The 20,263-nt window shown below is 41.9% G+C and overlaps 1 protein-coding gene across 1 annotated transcript; it reads right to left on the bottom strand.

Annotated features, from left to right (window-relative positions):
* Positions 1–10,223: 10,223 nt before the first annotated feature.
* Positions 10,224–19,420, bottom strand: etnk1 (ethanolamine kinase 1). Its single transcript, XM_061761582.1, has 8 exons — positions 19,124–19,420; positions 17,556–17,815; positions 17,302–17,442; positions 16,124–16,266; positions 13,405–13,488; positions 12,640–12,800; positions 11,923–11,996; positions 10,224–11,839 (listed from the first exon to the last, which is right to left on the bottom strand). The coding sequence occupies exons 1-8, from the start codon at positions 19,268–19,270 to the stop codon at positions 11,767–11,769; spliced, it is 1,083 nt and encodes a 360-aa protein (XP_061617566.1). The 5' UTR covers positions 19,271–19,420; the 3' UTR covers positions 10,224–11,766.
* Between the last annotated feature and the right edge of the window lie 843 nt (positions 19,421–20,263).

Genomic DNA, 20,263 nt, shown 5'->3' with positions numbered 1-20,263 from the left:
TCATGATATAGCGGTGGACCGCATTCAAAGGGAAATATATTTTATTGGAAATAATCCCGCAGGGTTTGGTGGGAGTACATCTGTGAATAGGGACGCTTAATATCAGATGCTATTTTTCCTCAGAGCATCCAGATAAGGACACGCCCACCCAAAACACCCTCAATCTGATCAACACACACACACACACACACACAGACACGTATTTTTTTTTATCATTTATCCCTTAAGTCGTCTGTTTTTTGTTTTTTTTTTGTCCGTATAATTCCTTTATTCTTCACACCCAAATCAAGTGGCTCTGTGCACGGCAGATAAATAGGAATTCCGAAACTCCAATGGTTCATTTGTCATGGTGTGAATTTCCAAGAGGGGAATCTGGAAATAGCGCCAGTGTTCAAGCGCAGTTGCAGCCTGGGGCTCGGTGGCATGTAGGAGGCTTTGGTGATATTTGCTTTTTGCATATTTTCTTCTAGGGGCCTTTTTGGGGTGGGGTGGGTGGGGGGGGGGGGGGGGGGGGGGGGGGGGGGGGGGGGGGGGGGGGGGGGGGGGGGGGGGGGGGGAAATGGAGGAAGATATGCACTTTTCCCAATGCGAAACACGAAGAGTAGATTGTATGCGTGTTCTAAGCTGCTCGTCGTAGGAGGCTCGGCCCATTATTTTGCGATGACATTACAGTTTTAATTGAATTGAATGCAATTTATTCTTAAGAAAACTTTTAATGAAGTGCCATATGGACAGATTGCAGAGTAGTGGCCTCCGTGATAGTCCCTCGGGTATATTTGCTGCATAATTAACAATATGAACTGTAATGACACACTAAGATTTCACGGGGGGAAAAAAAAACTCTAAATAAGCGACACAGTTGGGAAGCCATTATTAACCAGCCATGCAGGAGTTTGGATGGGTTCTCCAGGGACTGTGGGAACCCAGGACTGGAACCCAGGGAGTGGGGACATGGAGAACATATTGCCAGGAAGGAAGGGATTTTGGGAAAAAAAAAAAAAACAACGTGGACCAAAGACCATGACAAAAATGTGTATAAAGTCTGTTCTGGTTCATCGCAAATGTGGTGGGTGAAATTGAGGTCTGGGCCGATAGAGTCCAACTGTGCCTTTATGGACAGACAGTCAATTACAGTTTCTGTAGCACTTGCCCTTATTATTGTCCCCGGGTGAACTGGAGTCTATTAAAAGGGTGATTTCTTTATTTATTTTATTTTATTTATTTTGCAGGGTAAAAGGTGGGGCACACCCTGGACCTGGTTGCCAGCCAATCGCAGGGCACATATAGAAAAACAACCATTCACGCTTATGGACGATTATGAGTCCTCAATGAACCTCACTTGCATATTTTTGGAATGTGGAAATTCAAAATTCAAACCCAGAACCTCTGACCTATGCAGGCAGACATGTGAACCACGAGCACAATGGACTACCCTGGAAGTTTATTTATAATAGTTTTTTTCTGATTTAATTTATTCCGTTTTTTATTTTATGTTCTTTATTTTGTATGACAAAACTATGAAATGTACTTCAACCGTTACGTAACAAAAATTCAAATAAGACCAAAATAATAAAACTGAATAATACTTGCGCACTGATTGCTCAGTTTAAAAAAATAAATACAAAAATTGTAGCCAAAAAGACAAGCGGGAAGATGTTTGTGTTAAACAGACGAGATGTCAAGGATAGTGAGCAAACAAGATGAAAGAGTATCCAAAGAAAGAGTGTGAGAGTGCCGGACCACTCAGGGAGTGAGAGAAGAGTGAAAGTGAAGGACGGAGCGGAACAAGAACAAACTCATTTCCAGAGCGGCGACGGCAGACTTGAAAACAATTATCAGCCGTCTCCATCGCCCGTGTGGAAAGAGTAGCCTGTTTTGTAGGGGGCTCTTTGTTTTTCTCAAGGACATATTCATTATTTCAGATGAGACCCATTTGAGACCAAATAAAGACTCTCTCTCGGCGCTGTCACGCTCGATGCGGCTGTGATGTTGCATCTGAGGGGATGTTATAAAAAAAAAAAAAAAACATGTTTGAAAAGGAGTGATGAAAGCACTTCTAGGCCACTAATTCATGTTCATTAAGTTCAAATTCGCTTTTTTCCTTTTCACATTTCAGTCCAGGTGCTAGTACCCATGTTTTTTTCCATTCTTCCCCCTTCCCCAAGATTTTCTTGAAAAAAGGTCAATGACATCTGTTCTTCTTTCTTCTTCTTCTTCTTTCCAAAAAGCTCGCAATGGTAACATCTATACAACAAAGCCGGCAAAACAAGCCGAAAGTAAGAAGGGCCTCTTATGACACACTATTTTTTTTTTTTGCAGAACGTGAGTCATCCGAATGGTTGGCGCCTCGCATTGTACCGAAAAGTTGTTGGGCCGTGAGGTCAAACACAAATGGAAAATAAACAGATAAGGTCCCGTTTCACCTGCCCGCAAAATGAATGACCTCTGTGTGTCGATGTGAAAGCAAACGCAAACACAAACTCTCCCGCAAGCAAACACAACACACTTCAAATGGCCTTCGAGGGCGCCGCATTCCACATTTAATTGGGAGTGGGAAGGAGGATGGGGGGGGGGGGAGATCCAAAGTAAACTCCTCACAGCCAATCATACAAGGCCGGGTCTCCGGGGGGCCCGCCCTCTTGAAATAGGCACAGATGACCTCTTGTTACTTACTCTAACCCGAGTGTAAACATGTTTTGTGTGGCGAAAAGTACATTGAAGTCCTTTTATGACCTTGAAATGTGTGTTTAACATTCATTTCCACTTTATTTTCATAACGCTAATTCACAGCGAGGCACTTGCAACATTTTAACAAGTTTGAGTTCGAACCATCACGTCATCAACCCGAAGTTATGCCAGTTATCGCGGCGTCCACGGGGAGTTCGCGAGCCGTTTTCCGGGTCGTAACGAGCAGTTGTGACGTTCATTTCGCTGAACAGCAGATGGTGACATTGCCGAACATGTGACCCCCTGAGATGGATGAAAAGAGATGTATTAATTTGTTCAATTCTTATTCCGCGAACGCAATATCAATCAGAATACCGTGTTTTGGGGGGCCTGGGACCAGTATTTCAATTAATTTCCTAGAAGCAGTGTTGTTGTTTGCGGCGGCACGGGAAGCAGAAAATTAACGGAAGTTTACCATAGAAATTTGGGAAATATTTAAAGTTGGACAGTTGATGGCAATAGACTGGAAATTAAATTTCATTGCATACAACACATTTATGAATGTTTTATTTTGACACAAGCAGACATGCAGGAAGACTAATTTTCATGTTAAATCTATACTAGTTTGACTATTATATGTTAATTTTTGTCTGAAGATCTTTTTGGGAAGACGAAGTAATCCAGAAATGTATAGATTTTATTCATTTTTTTCCCTGAATACAGTTTGGAAGAGAAGCTACAGCACTGGGGGAAATATGATCCTTTCTTGTCCTTCTCGTCGGTACTCGGGCGGCAGCAATATCGCTGGAGCAATCTGTACACTTTAATTCACAGTTCGAGTCCACATGGGAAATTCGATGTAAGCTCGTGTGAGTACAAAGGGCACTTGAATTGTGTTCCATTTATATACATGGCATTATTAATTTTGACACTTAGTGGGCAAACGGACAAGTCGATAATGCTGTTTCGGGCTCACGCTTTACATAATCTAGGACATTTGTTATTTATTTTAATTTTTCAATCCATGATTTAGACTCTGGAATAAATAAACTGTCTGAATGCAATCTGGATTAAAACCTTTATAATTATCCATGAAAATCCACAGTTGAAATGTTTTAAGAGGATGTAAGTTATTATTTAACGCGCGCACACACGCAAACACACACGCACACACACAGATACAGGGGGGGGGGGGGGGGGGGTGGGGGGGGGGGGGGGGGGGGGGGGGGGGGACATCTGTGCTTGAACGCTGACCAAAAAATAATAATAATAATACAAAATAAAAATCCACAGCGACTTCACTCACAATACAATTTTGTTGGAACTGTGAGAATTTGTTTCAAGTTGATGGCAACAGCCTCCATTTTGAGTTGACTTTGATGTCACTCTGCGAACAGTGAAATGTGTGGAGAAGTGTTGCGTTCAGGGCCTGCCATCTGTACCGTCTCCAACTGCAAAGCACTCGAGATGCTCTCACAGTGTTTGCTCGCCACCAAAATAGAAAGGCAGCAGCCGAGAAGCTCTTAAGCGGGACATTGCTGACATCTATCGGCCGCATGGAGAACGACAGGCAACCACGACAAAATGACTTCAATTTTGTCCTTTTTTTTGTAGGAGTATTTTTTATGAACATTTGAACCAGTATAGGTCTAAAAAAAATGCATTTTTTTGTTTTTGTTTTAATTTGCGCGATCATTTAATAACAGTAAATGCACGAGTACTCGAAACCAAGGCTTCCTTGAAGGGCACAACAAAAATTGCTTAAATAGGAATTGAACTAAATAAATGATCATAAATAAGTATCTATAATTATTATTATTAGTCATTGACAATCATTGAAATCATTTATTTTATTGTTTTACAAATGTTTCCCTGTAATATCATCATGTCATTGCATCTTACATTTTGTAGTATTTACTTTCCTACTGAGCATTATTCTTTTTTGTATAAGTAAAAATTTTTATTTATTTTTTTTCTTGATTGTACCTCATAATAAAATAATGAAATAAATAGTAGTCTTTGACGTCAAAGACAATGGTGTAAAAGTCCAACAATTACTTTTGTTGCCAAAATTGACATTTTCTAAAATGGGTCCCTTTGATTATTTTTCCCATTTAACAAGCTTACCAGTGCGTTTCTTTTTAATCTTCCATCCTGACTCGCCTGCCAAGATGCAGACATGAAGCAACGCTGGCATAAGGAATCAGATTTGGACCAAAAATCAATAAACTAAGCTCCAAAAATTGGAATTTCCTCAGCAAAATGTCTATTTCATTAAAAGAGCATCTCATCCATATAGTTTTTATTTACTCGTCCCAATGCTGATTTCTCTTGGGAAGCACAACAGCAGCACTGTGCATTAATACCCGCGCATGAGATTTACTCACTGCATTTGTGTGCGGTAAATGCATCGTGGTGTTTACTGACCATAGCATCAGTGACAAATCTGGCTGCTATACATAAATCCTTCTCTGTCTCAAGTCGGAAAAGCTTATGACGTGCACGCCGGAACGAGATAAAAAGCAGGCAGAATGGGTGTTAAAAAAAAGAAAAAAGAAAAAGAAAAAAAAAATTAAAAATGTACAAAAATAAAAACATGGAAAAAAAAAAAAAACCACTAATGCTTCCATAGAAACTGTCGCTTTAGACAACTCATCTGTCAACTCATGAAGTGCACGTCTGTTGAGGAATTAGTCCAACTGACTCACTAAGTATGGTGAAAATGGTGGGGGGGGGGATCTTACGTAAAAAAAATAAATCCACCAAAGACTGTTCAAAACACATTAAAAGATGCTAAAAAAATCATATATTTTTTTAATGTGCATGTGAAAATTATTTTTTTTTTTTTTACCTGCCATTGACATGAACACGGGGTATTCCATTGCAGTCATCATCACAAAGCTGCTGCCGCTTGTCCTCGAAAAACTAAAAATAAAATAAAATGTAAAAACACATTGTTACATTGATGTGTCAGTACTGGAGTTAAACAATATATATATATATATATATTATACTTTATAGGAATAAAAGCTTGTTTGTGATGAACCCTTAGGCCTACGACGCTACTCTAATGAGATAGCGAGAGAGTTTTGCGTGACGATGAACCGAAACGAAAGGTTCGGACAATTATCACAAACCGTCCCACGTCACGTCATTTTATTTTTAATCGTCCCAAACCAGTCGATGAAACTTAATGTTTGACAAGCTAGCTAAACTGTTAAATCAGCTCGCCTGGGAGTTTTGCAGTGACGGATGAAGTCCGAAGTCGTCGTGTCTTTAATGCGCGAGTTGCAAGTCAAGCAGGTTTCCGTCTTCTTTTTTGCCGACTTGATCAACAACGTAATAAACGAGACGGCTTCGTCATGCCATTCAAGTTAAAGTCAAGGCTCTTGGCTAAAAAGTCTTAAGTCAAGTCAAGTCTAAGTCATAAAACTGGCTACTCGAGTGGACTCAGGTCAATTGACTCGCGTCCCCCCCCCCCCCCCCCCCCCCCCCCCATCTCTGCTTGGAGAACTAAAAAGGTATTTTTGTTTTCCTTCTTTTTTTTTGAGGCGGCACTAACTTGTTTTATAAAGTTTGAGAACCACTGCACAAGAACAAACATTCTTTGTATTTGAATGTTAATGTCGCAGTAGCGTGGCGCATTCGGGTGCACGTAACTAAGGATACCTTGGTGTAGCCACAGCTGTGTTCGGCTAATGGCTTCTTTTAGGTTGTGGGGGTTTGGATCTGCACGTGCACCAATCACATTCCAAGCGGTGCACCTTGAGAAGATGTGATGCTTTAGGTTTGGATGGGAATGCATAAATTAACATTTTTGAGTGTTTTTTTTCCCCTCATTTGCATCCCTGCCCGAGTGCACCTGCAGTGATGAAATGCAAAATATGGCGCTTAAAAGCATCAGTCATAGAGGTTTGTTTGGTTCCGACATTGGTGGGAAGTAAATCAAGTACAAATACTTGGGTACTGTTCTTAAGTACATTTTTCTGGTATTAGAACTCGAGTTATTCATTTTTCTGATGACATTTGACTTTTACCACGCAACATTGGATGCATGTGATTTTGGCATGTTTCATCACATTACGTGTAGGACGTTGTCAAGCCGAACATGTCCACTCTGTCATGTGAAATAATCTATCATTCAGAAATTTGAAAAATAGCTGGTAAACATGTTGCTAAGTGAAGGTCCGCCATGTGTTGATTTAAAAAGCCCAAAATGTCCACCCTGTCACCGAGCACATATTTTGCTGTTTGCGTGTACATTGTCTGCTTACAGTACATTTATAAAGTGGGAGGTTGACCAATATGCATTTCTCACAGCGTAAAATCTAATTAATGCAATGAATATGAATTTCAATGGAAAATCTCATCTCATTTCAAAGCTTACTTTTCCTGAAATTCGGAGTATGAGTACTTTTGCCACGTATGAGTTCCAAGAAAACCACAATCGCATTCTCAGATGCTTCTTGCTAATTGTTGCGTTGCTTGTCTGCGAGTCGACAATAAGCGACAAACGGCCCTGCCGCCGTCTGCCTCAGACGCTTTCCTTCTTCTGAGAATACATGCAAACAAGGTATCGTGACTTGGAGGTGGGAGAACTCCAGACAAATGGGATCGGGCTGTTGTTCTGCTCCGAACAACAGCGGCTTACAGAGGATGAGAGCGATTTGAGCTTCTGGGCCGTGGTGAGAGGGAGAAAGGAAAATTGAAGAAAGAGTGGAAGAACGGGGATGTGACGACAGCCCGTTTGATCCTGAGGGATGTGCGAGAGCGTTTGAAGCCGACAATCCCCCTTTGTGATGATAACACGTGGTTTTTTGGGGGTTTTTTTCGAGTGTGTACACTCATCCTACTTCTTCCCCCATTTGCGCCATTGTATTATGGGCAGCTGCACGGGCATTGTAGCGCCCGCCGCTAATCTGCAAGCGAAATCTTTAGGCCCGATGTGGTTATGAGCAGCTGTCTGCGTTGTGGGAAGCGCCGCTAATCTGCCTCGGTATCATTTAGCCCCCTCGTTTAGCTCGTTGATCCTCTCCCATTATGCCTCCCTACTCATCGAAATGTGCCACTGAGCTTGGCAAGCTGCGCCGGAATGCTGGATAGATATAAAAAAAATAAAATTAAAAAAAGAGGAAGCACCATATACGGCTTAGAAAACTACATTATGTTGTAATTTGACTTTAAAAGGAGACTATCCTCCTCCACCGTGTCAACGTCTTCAATCAAGTTGGGGGTTTTCAAGAAATCTAGCCACCATCAATTCACATTGGTTTCCTTGGACAAGATCAGTTGGTGGCAGTAATGCGCCATTAAGAACATGTCACATGTGTGCAAGTCTCAAGCAAGTCCCAAAGTCACCGTTGGAAAAGAATCAAGCAAGTCGCCACGAAATTTCAAGCAAGTCCAGTCAAGTCATACAATCTTGCTCCAGTCGCAACATACATTGGAGTGGTAATAAAAATTTTTTTAAAAAGTTTCCCCCGTCCCCGCAGATTTATTTTTCAACATAACACATATATTTATACGTAAACACAATCTGCATTCCTCCTGCGTCCTCTAATTAAATCACTCATTGGAGTTTATATATTTAGAAGGACTGACATCGACAATTGTCATTCGATTCAAGGTTATGTTTCATGTGCCGTGGTGTCAATTTGAAAAATGTCCTGCAGACAGCTTTATCACAGAGCCGACACAACAGAAGGCATTGTAACGGTGACACTTGCATTCGCACGGAGCTACTCACAATTTGTATTGTACTTACTAATAGTGGAACGCACTTTTATCCACTATTTATTTTTATTTTATTTTTTAAAATCACCTTTATCGTAGTGGAAAGTTGATTGGATACAACAGACCTGGAACGCACCTGACACCTGCTAGTGCCGACTCTTTCGTCATGCCCGTCAAACGTCTCATCACTTTTTTTTTTTTTTTTTTTTTTTTTAAATTGAATTTTATTTTCATTTTTTTTGTCCACAACTGACAGCTCGCAACGCCGCTTCACTTTGTCTGCATTGAGCGGTTGGCGTCATATTTTAGAGGCTACCTTCTGCTCTCGAGTGCACACGGCTGCGCCTCATTAGTAAACGAGAAAGACAGAAAAATGGGAGACTTTTGCTTGCCTGCATGAAACTAAACGAAAAGTTCGGTCAATGATCACAAACCCTCCCACATTACCGAGTTGTACTCAAACGTTCGCAATCACGTCTTTTGTTCTTGAATGGTCCCAAACCAGTCGATGAAACTTCATGTTTGACACTTACCTGTGAGTGTCGGATGGCGTTCGACGGTGTTGTTGTTGTCGGGTCTTTAATGCGCGAGTTACAAACCACGCAGGTTGCCATTCTCTTTTTGCCATTTTTATCTTTTTTTTTTTAGAGTGACTTAATCGACAACGTAATCCTTGAATCCAATTGTTGTCATCTTCGGAGCTCCTGAATTCCATTGTTGTTCGTGCAGGTGCCTACGTCACACTGGCAAATGAGCAACAATGCGGACTGGGTTGCCAGGTTGGTGCGAATGACCCCAAACGTGTCTTAATTAAAATGCAGATTTAAGTATAAGTATAAGTATAAGTAGCAAATTCTAAAACTGGCAACTCGAGTCGACTCAAGTCAAGTTATTTGACTCGAGTCCACCCTCCCCATCTCTGCCATACAGTATAATACTGTACATCCAACGGATATATTGTAGTTCAGGAATTAATTTTTCATGAGAACAAGTCAGGGTGAAAAGATGTTGGAATGTGTTTTTAATTATTGTGTGTTATTTGTGCAGATGAGTAGAGGCGCGAGATAATTGAATTACAGTCAGCGCGCTGGCAATGCACCGCTATAATTGTCTGAATACATCAGACTGTTCGCTTGAAAAAGACAAAAAGTAGGTCTTACATTGTTACTGGAGAACGATAAGACGTTTCCGATTACTTTTTAATTTAACTCCCAGGAAGGCACAATGTAATTCTATTTTCCACACAGCCCTTTACTCATTACCATGCACTGTAACATCTAGTGCAGTACTTTATATCATCTTGAAGTCTGAACAAATATAACGTATTGTATACATGCATTAACATACGTACTTGCACTCGTGCGTCATTCGAGAATGAGAGGATCATTTAGGCAGCAACATTTTGAAAAAAAAATGACCATTTGATTTGTAATTGGTTATGTTTTCAGGTCAAACAGGTAATGAACCATCAGATAACTTGATGCTTCTTCGGAACTAGCTTATTTGTCATATCATATACTTTGCTGTGTTTGGCGCATAACGTTATTCGGTATACAAATTTGTGCACCAAATGTGTCATTATTTGGTTCCAAGACTCGGCTGCCGTCTTGTGGTCAAATGAGGAGTTGCTCATTTTTTTCCCCCATTTCAAAAGCTGGTGGATGCTGCCCTCCGACGGACGATTTGTGTAATTACAGGTTTGTTTTTTTGTTTTTTAACACTTCAGCAGATCTGACAAACTACCACTGTCAGTAGTAAAATGTATGTTGTGTAAATAGGTCATACCCAGAGTGATTAAAATATAAAGAAGCACGAAGTGGATATAAGAGTAAATACATTTTATTTTCCCCCCTAGGTTTGTTTACAGTATTTAAAGTCAACTTTCACTTCTATTCATTTTCCATGACTTTCATTAATAAAAAAAAAAAAATATTCAAATGAGCAAAGATATTACATTTGTTTCCTGTACATTATAAACAATATACAACAATGGCCACAGAAAACAGAGAAAAAGTCACAGAACTAAGAAGCCTGCCTTTGAGATGACGGCATTTAAACCACAGTTCCCAAAATGTGACAGTTACGAGATGTAAACAGTCCACTTTTACACAACATTTTCACATTTCAAAAGCTCATGTGCGTAGATTTGCGACTTCACATTGTCTGCTGCCCCTCTAATCACTGGCACGAACGATGGACCTTATTTCTCAACTCCGACAAGTAGAGAAAAAGAGCAAACAGGCAAACAAACATTTTAGCATCTATTTGTCAGCTGAGAAGAATGAACAGTGCATTGATGTATACGGGGGGGGGGACTTAAAATTAACGAGTTGCATTTACATGTTTCAATCAGGAAGCTCTGTTTATCCTTTAAAAGCTCAATTTGTTATTGCAATGTTTGAAATAGTTATAGAAAGGATTAATAGACCAAAAAAAGACACTGGATCTTTATCTTTATTTTCTACATACACATACGTATACTGTACCTATAAAGAGCTATTCAGAGAAAGTGGCAATTTTGCAGTGGCCTCTTAATTCTTTTTCAGAGCTGTAATCGTCAAACCTAGTTTTCAGAAGCCCTCAAACTGTTAAGTGTGCATTATTTACAACATGAAAGCTCAACTTTGGTGCCGACTTGTTTAAAGGAACGAAGAGATTATCATTTAGTATTTCCAAAGGCCTCCTCTAAATGCTGTCTGTTGGTCCGTGTGTCAATAGCAGCCATTTTTGTCTTACGCGACAGCATGTTTTGACCTCCTGAGCAGCACTTCGCAGACGACGTCACAAATTTTCCCTGCCCGCATTTAAACGATTGCTACAAGTCAAGCAGTTTTGGTCTCGTCTTAGTGCTCCCATTTCAAACGAAAGCCAAGCAGCATGATGAACTTGGAATGCTAAAACGGCCACTTTGTTTTGCCAAGAGATTTAGCCTACTCCGCCTCTGTTTTGACCCTCACTGAACACACTTAAAATACACACACACCCCTACAGAGGATGACTACATGGCTATTGTGGCACATTAGCCAAAAACCCATGGGAGTGTCTTACTGGCGTCTCCAAACAATCAATGTTTGGCTCCCGTCTCTTATTCAGTGTGCCTTAAATATGGAGATTGAAATGACCACGCATTGCTTTACATTTGACCAGGCTGTTCGGTCAATACATGCACAACCTCTTTTTTTTTTTTTTTTTTTTTTTTTACTTAACTTGCAAATGGTAGATGATTGTGCCAGTCGCACCAGGCACTGAACAAAAGTCTTCCCAGCGTGTGCCCCTAGAGGGCGCTCTATGTTTGTTGTAAGAGAGGCACTGAGCAGGGCGTGGAGGCCAGAGGAAGAGCAGGAGGAAGAAGAAGGGTGGGGGCGTTTATTCTGGTAGGCTCAACACAGTCACCTCGGGTTTCATCCTGAAGTACTGGTTGAAGCGCAGCACCGCATAGCTAGAAGGACAAAATGGATTAACATCAGTCAGATCTTGACAAAAAGGTGTCACATTTAGAGTCATTATTGGAAAGCAACTTACTCCAAGAAGTCAAAGTCAATGGTGGAGAATTTGGCCTGAATCAGAGCCCAGAGAGCCCAGAAGAAATGTGATGCCTGCGAGATGAGAAAGCAAAGTGACAAAGGATTCGGGCTCAGCGACATGGCCTTAAATGAGTTCCCCCGCCCCCACAAAATTCTGATTTTAATAATTCCCCCCCCTAATTTGCTATTCCAAAAAGCAAAAGACAATCACGTGATTCAAACCCAGTTTTGCTTTCACTTTGTATTGCTTTCCCTTCTGAGACTTACTGCAAAGCACAAGGGAATTAAAGTCGCCATGGCAACCATAACAAACACCTGAAACTCAATCAATCCACTCGCCCATCCTCCATACCCTCCTTGGTTAGATTGTGCACTCCAGAACAGGTAACTGTGTGTGTGTGTGTGTGCGCGTGTGTTAACAGGCTGATCAATAATCCGATTTTTCCTTTGAAAATGCTCACGCTGAGGTGCAAATAGGTCTTTCATAAATTTTTGCCAAGCAAGTCCCAAGTCCTTAAATTGACGACTGAGGTCTGACTCGAGTCAAGTCACGTGACTCGAATTACCCCCCCCCTTCTGAAAACGAGCGGCACCAGAGATAAAATAAACCACAAGTTGCCTTTTAACCATGCCATTATATTAGGACATGAAAAGTAATGACGCGTGGCCTTCATGAAACAAGCGGCGCCAATGGGGCAGCAATAAAAGCTCTTACCAGGGCAAATCGGTTGACTTGCACATAAAGCGTCTCCACTTCTCTGTCAGTCACCTTGTTGCTCAGACCTTTGTGCCCCTTGTAGGCTTCCAGGTATGAGCGAAGCCACTGCAGCTGAAAGGGCCGTGCTGGGTAGTGGCTATAATCCACTTCGTTCAAACCTGGGGAGCAAAACAAAGAAATTACAGTTAATCCTTGACACGGTCTTACCTCCTATTTCAGTGATTCTCAAAGGATGGTATCACTGAATGAAATATTCTCACTGAACATAATGTTAGTGTCTTAAACCTTTTTATCAACCCAGTAGTATACACTCGTTTACCGTACAATACATTTGCATTCAATCTTATAGAACTACTACATTCAAACATTGATTTAGATGCAATTTTCATTTTGCTTAAGTATAATACACTTTAATTGAATCATCATTTAAGTACAATTTTTTTGTTTTCCTACACTAAGCGCAGTGTTGCAGTTCAATGTCTTTATGTCTCCAAAGTGTTCTGTAAATTGACTGTCTGTTGTCATACTAGAGCGGCTCCAACTACCAGAGACGAATTCCTTGTGCGTTTTGGACATACTTGGCAAATAAAGATGATTCTGATTCTGATTACGTCCACGACTGTATTTTAATGTTGCTCATGATGATGGTACTTGGAGAGCTAAGATTTTTATTTTTATTTTATTTTTTTTTTTTTTTTTAGGTGGAACCTGGTGTAAACATTTTTAGAACCACTGTCCTATTCTATTCTCTACTATGCTTACCAGCAAACTCATTGAAATGATTCCCAATGTCGAAGGCCTGGTAATTGTAGCCGGCATACTCATAGTCAATGAACTTTACATTGCCTGCAAGGAGAAGCGGAGTTGTTTAGACAGAAACATGGGAAGTACTGCAAAATGATGATGATGTGTTTTTTTTTTGGGGGGTTTTTTTTGTGTTTTTTTGTCCCTTTGATAACTCAGAATGTCAAGACTGTCAATTGTCTTGTTTCCTGTCCAAATGGACCAGCCAGAAAAATCAGCTCTTTAGGGGGATGGGGAAGGTCAAGGAAGAGTTTGCATTTTGAGAAGCTTTTGTGTGAGCACGGCTGACAGGAAAATAAAATAAAATATAAATAAAAGACAGTGCAACTGGTTGTATTTTTACAAGGGCAATGGTCTCAAACAGAGTTATCAGCTCACAAGTGACAGCTGCGATACACTTATAGGGGTGAAAACGCGCAAAGTCAGCGCAAAAAGTCACATACCAAAGTTAAAGAGGAAAAGAACAGAAAGAGGAGCAGAGGCTGTTTGCTTTGGATAACATGCAAAGATGAAAAGGGAAGCTTGCCAAAACAAGTTTGACAAGAATATGGCAGCAGGCGTGCAGTAAAAGGTTGCATCGTAAGAAAGACAAGGATACAACACGAGAAAGTTTCTTGGATGACATTCCAATAAAAAAGCAGAGTGAGCAACAAAAGCAGCCAGAGTTCTGCCCTCTCTGCCAAGCGCAGTTACATAACACTATGACTAAACGCACCATTTGCAAGGCTTCATGCAGACGTCGGCCATTTGTCTTTCTACTGTACTTGTATCATGAGTCTGCGTGTTCTTTTGGAGGAAGGAGAAATGCGTTGTATTGCTCAGGTGATTTAGAGTGTGAGCGTGTTAGATCACAATCAGCCGCATGCATTAATGATGAACACAAAAGGAAGAGTTCAGTCATAAGAAAGTGGATCTCAAAATACAAACCCTTGTTTTGACATGCCCAGTTGTGATAGACTTGTTTCAATGTTGCTGGAAATTTTGGAGGGATGCGTTCAAGCCAAATGAATGGGGCTCTTAATTTCTTTACCCTAACACATGGAACATTCAGGTTTTTTTTTTTGTCTGTTTGTTTGTTTTTTGAGGTGGTGCTGGACTACAGAGAAAGACACTTTGAGGTGGGTTACCAGGTGAAGTGTGGGTCCTAGCGGGACACAACTGAACACCTCCGGGCAGTGGCTATAGCCCCCCTGTGCAGCAGATGAAAAAGTTGGGGCAAACATCTTTCACACTTGCTCACTCTCTCACTGACATATTTGCCTTGTAGCCTTCCTGCACAATGTTGAAACCGCAGGCAGTGCTGCTGTTGCCCCCACCCATCACCCCCCTTTCCCAACTCGACATTTATCCGCGAAACACACCCCTCCAATGCTCCCGTCTCATTGGTCCGCTGTGAACCCAATCGTGTGACACCTTTTGCTGCTTCGACAAAATGATCAAATCTTTTGAGAGGCTTCCTGATGTGAAATCTGTGCAGCTTGCAACTAATGAACGAACTGAATTTCTCCCAATACAACAAAAAGACTGATCAACAATGTAGGAACGTAACAAGAATTAGAGGTTGGAACTGAAGTGGGAGTCTACAGAGGATTCAGTTCGACCATGATTCAGTCATTGTGTAGGTGTAGTGCACTGCTTAAAAAACAGACCAGAGAAATGTCTTCTGCTATCAATAATAATGTCCAAAGCCCCACCTTACTGAAGCCTGAAACACAATTCTGCAAGCATGCAACATGATCATTTCCATACATGTCAAGTGCCGTGCTTGGTTGTTGGCCCGAACCTAGTGACACACGATACCGTGTTTCTGCTGAAACAATGAACCCTTGTTTGACAGACAAAGCCGTGGATTCAAACAAGGTTCTGGAGGTGTGGAATTTAACTCTACAGTGGTGAAACTGTATCTCTGGAAATGGCCTGTTTTGAGTTTTAAATGTTTTGCAGAAGCGTGTTTCAGCTTGGTAAATGTGGCTGTTAATAATTGAAACTAAAAGGGCAAACAATAGAAAAAAGGTGGTATCACCCGCATTGCAAGAAGCTTAGTAATAAGAGTGCGAGGGGGGACAACTTGTGGCTTAGTAGCATTGGAGGGCGCCATGGCTGCCATGACTTCATCCTGTTTAGGCAGACTACACACGAGGGCCCCCGCGAGGCGACTGCGCCCGAAGTTTGCCGCTCTCCTTTGCCTCCCCAGGGGCAGGCGCAGCCTCGGCTGTTCCTCCTATGGGAGAGAGGCTAGACACAAGGAGCTGTGAGAAGGCCCCGCCCCTCGCCGCCAACAGACGAGGGGGCTGACAGCTCATATAACCACCCGCCCCACATTACACAACCCTCCCACATTATACGCTTTACCTCTTTCTCACTCGGCCCAGCAAATATGAGAGGCACCGAAACTTGACGTGTGGAAGTGTGTGATGCCTGGCTGATAATGGTGGTTTTACTGCACTTTTAAGTAAAGATAATAATGTGACAATTGGTGCATTCAGCTTGCTTGGATGTAATCCAAACCACCTTTACTGTACCCGCAGCCCAGTACAAACGGCAAGCGGCAATGAGTGAAATGTGCTCGGTGAAGGAGTCGAGATGCAGTTAACGGTGTAAGAGCCGAGGTCCTGCACTCCACACACCACAAATCAGCCACACAACAATTGCGAGACGTACGGAGTGGATTACATACCGGCCGGCTGGTTGTAGATGATGTTTTTGCACAGCAGGTCGTTGTGGCACAGGACCACGGGGGAGCCCAGCACCGACAAGCTCTGCTGGAGCCACACGAGCTCTTCTCGGAGGCAACGTGGGCTGGGCACCTCCGTGCTCAACCTGGCGGAGACGCAAGGAACCACAGTTACATTCAGCTAACAAATTGGGAAATGTACAGGCTGGCTTGAGTCAGGACGACAGTGTTTCCTCTCCAAGGTTAGCAGCACCTGGGTGCAAAGTCAGTCATTGTTTGTTTTGAATTGATCTTTGGTGCCAACACACACACAAAGTTGTTATTGCCAGCAGCCCTTCAAAACAATTGTCACAGTGCGTGTAAACACTCATTTGGCTAACTGCATGTAGCTAAAAATAGGGCAGCAAAAGTGAGCAATATTATCTTTGAAAAGGCATTCCATTCTCGTACTGGCTCTCACTACATTAGACGTGTACCTAATCGGGCCCGACTGAATGTGCCACAACACGCTGGGCAGCACTGAGGTCGACTAGAAGCAGTACAGTGGAATTAAGAAGAGGCAGAGAAGCTCCCCTACTAAGCTGCAGTCATAGTCGTCGTCCGTACAGAGCACACAGAATATTTGCCTGTGAGTATTGTACGTGCTGTTTGTATGTGTTGCTGCTTTGTGTGTGTTAAAGTAGCAGTTGTTTGAAATGTATAATTACCGCAACATATATGCTAATTTCCATTAGCCGGCACATAACATTTCACATTATGTTAGCATTACGCTACCATACTTTTGTTATATGAAATTAATGATACGGTTTGGTTAAATATTTTGGTATTTAAACATACAAGGTTCAAGTGTCTTCTGTTTTACATATTACTTTTACAGTAAACTAACTGGTAGTGACAAATGAACAGCTTGAAGCAAGCACTCTGTCTCTTGTTTGGAAAACTTTGCGAGTGAGAGAGAACAGGCGCTAAGAATACTTTAAAAAGTGTGTTTTAATAAGTGTTTTTCATAAGTTTAAATGTGTTTAAAGTGTGTGGGGGGAGTAAAACTACATTTTGAAAAGAATTATATGGTCTCTCTGTATCACAAATTTTGGGTATGGAACGCATCCGTCGTGACAAACAGGGACTCACTGTAGCATGTGACATGCAAAGGAGTATGGTTGAGAAGATTGAACACTCACCTCGCATTCTTTTCAGGGTCCGTGAAGTACTTTGGGATGAGAGAGAAGTACTTGCCCATCTTCAGCCACAAGTCCGACTGGGGCACCCAGCCATTGTGAGCATGGATGGCGTGATACTTGGCGAGCTGTCTGGCAATGAGCCTGGCAAAGTAGACAATGGGATTTCACGAATGCCAAAATAACTGGAGCGTGTGGCTCTGGAATGTATCCCCTGCAATAAACAGAGGTTCACAGTACAAGCAAAGCGGAGATACCTGAATACAGACTGGCTACGGATGTGCTCCGGCTCCAGCGCGGTGCCTTGCAGAAACTCGTAGCACAGGCCGTTGTTGAAGGTGCAGTAGAGGCGCGGGGCGCAGCGGTGTGCGTGCAGGACTCGGAAACTTTTCACCTCGTTCTCGCGGTCGATCAAAAGCTCAGTCTTGTTACCGTAGATACGAACCAGGACCACGTCTTGCATGGCCGTGCCCACGTAGCAACCAAGCAGCTTATTGGTGATCCCGTCAGTGAAAAACTGGAAAAACGAGAGTCGGGAAACAATTAGGAACATGTGTCTCCATTTTTTTGCGTGTCACATAACTTGAGGAATTATGTTGGGCTCTTTTCAAGGCTCTCTGTTTTGAAGCTCAGCCCACTTGTTTGAGCTGCACTGTGGCGGCGGTATCAACATACCAGCCCTAATTGTTATCCCTATGAGGCATTGACTGGGAATGACAGGAATTTTATTTTCACACGGAGGCATTGACTGGCATTTTCTGACTTCTCTATTTTTTTTTCCACTCGCTCATTGGTGAAGATGAGGAAAGCGGTTCAATGCACGGACCAACTCCCATCCTGGCGGTGTTGACACCCCTCACCCTCCACAACATAACAAAACTCCAAGACTCCATTAGATTTGGTGTACTAGCAATGCCATAAAGCTTATATATAAGTACGTACCAATAAATAACACACAAAATGCAACTATTAATGCTGTGACAAGGGTTCAAGAATTTTGGACAGTACAGTACTGTATATTAAGGCAAAACTGGTTCTCCTTTTTTCCATGGCAGTTGACTTAGGCAAAAAAGGAGAGGAAGGGTGCAAATAGTCTACTCAAACTTGGCACAATAGATGCACAAAAATAACAATGCTCAGTTTTTACCATGTATGGAGAAATATATGATTATGAGCATTATTGTAAAACCCCACACACAGAGAATAGCGCAATTTTACCTTGTCGGTGCAAAAATTATTTATTGACCCCACAAATAATATATTTATACATCTACGCCAGCGACGTATAGTGACGTGCAGAACAATTACATGGTCGTCCACTAGATGGCAGAAGGCTCATCATTAACTTCAGAAAAATTTTGTTTGGTGGTGTGCAGTTACTTTTTTTCCCCCTACACCAATAAAATAAAATAAAAAATATAAATAAAATTAAATAAAATTAAATTTAAAAAAAAATAAAAAAATAAATATAAGGTCACCTAATACAGTGAACGGTGTCTCGAGATGTCTGCCGAAAGCTCGCGATGGTTTCGCTCGTGACTTGGAAAGTGACGCAGAGGAAAAATACCCGCATCTCGGCTACAATAAAACCTCCAGTAATCGTAATAATTCACTATAAACTCATGCGTGATACATTTGCGGTATTGTGTCTCCCCAGTGGCCATTTTAAATAAGGAAGCTGTCGTTCCGAGCCGTTCAGCTATTTTGAACACGCCTGCAAGCGCTTTAAGCTAGCGTTGCTGTGTTACAACCACCGAGGGGAAAGCAAGAACGTTATTGGGAGATGATTATTATTATTTTTTAGAGAGGTAAACATAAACTCCACCTTTATTTTGACCTCGGATGGTTTCCAGCTCGGTCTCAGCTCCTTGACCAGCTTCAACGCGCCGGTTCTGTAGTCTCTCTCCTCAACTGTCACGTCGATTTTGGGCACAGACGGAGCCTCTTCGGGTACGTGAATGTAGTTGGCCATTTTTTTTATTCGCAATATTTTCGTCACAAGATGGCGTGAAGAGCGAGAAGCGAAAGTAATGTGTGAAGACCGTGTAACAGTCTTGCTGCTTATAATGTCAGTTGAGTGAAGACAGAATGCGGCAACGCCTCTCCAAATGCCCCCGCCCACCCGGGTGAAAGCTTCTCCTGGTGCATGACGGGAAACGAGTGCCACAAGTAGCGCTTGATGAAGACACCGGCGCACACCGACTGAAAAAGTTCACACCCACGCCCGTCACATGTCCCGAAACTCTTATGTTTAAAGGCGCAACCACGCGCTTTTCAGAGCAAATAAACCTATTCAAGTGAAAGTTTATTTTATGATACAACCTATTAGATAACTGATTTACCTGAGGGTGTTTTTTTGTTTGTTTGTTTTTTTGCATAACATTAATCGACACTCCTTGTGTTAATACACAAGCGCATACCAGTTCAATCTCTCAAGGCTCTGGGCTTTTGACGTCACATCCGTAAACCACTTGGAATGGACTGAGCTGTGCGTCAATATAAGGACTTTTTTTTTTTTTTTTTTTAATGGCAGCTGCCGAGTTGTGCGAGTCAAGTGGGCGGACATGGAGACGGCAAATCCACTTAACTAAATGGATCTGGCTGTCTAGTGTCACCGACGACACGTTTAACCCCTTCCATGTTGCTCATTTTCCATGCACACATAGTAAGTTCCGGGTCAAATTTGACACAGGCCAAGAATACAGTAGAGTATGAATAGCCTATGTGACATGAGCAAAAATAGACGATTAATCATTAATTAACGTTTCACAGAGGAGGGAAAGGGTCTGAGCTGTGTATTACTTCAGTTCCTTGGTTACTATGGTTACTAATCGTTCTTATGCTGTTCCAGATTCTGGCAACAGGTGCATGTCTCTGCAGTAACCCGGAAATGTGGTTGAAACACAAGACAGTTATCTCGAATGTTTCAAGTTCCCTCTTGAATACTCTTACCACTGTCCCATAG

The sequence above is a fragment of the Phyllopteryx taeniolatus genome, chromosome 22 (assembly GCF_024500385.1).
Source record: "Phyllopteryx taeniolatus isolate TA_2022b chromosome 22, UOR_Ptae_1.2, whole genome shotgun sequence".
NCBI lineage: Eukaryota > Metazoa > Chordata > Actinopteri > Syngnathiformes > Syngnathidae > Phyllopteryx > Phyllopteryx taeniolatus.
The sequence above is the reverse complement of the archived record's forward strand: the minus strand, read 5'-3'. Positions and strand labels throughout refer to the sequence as shown.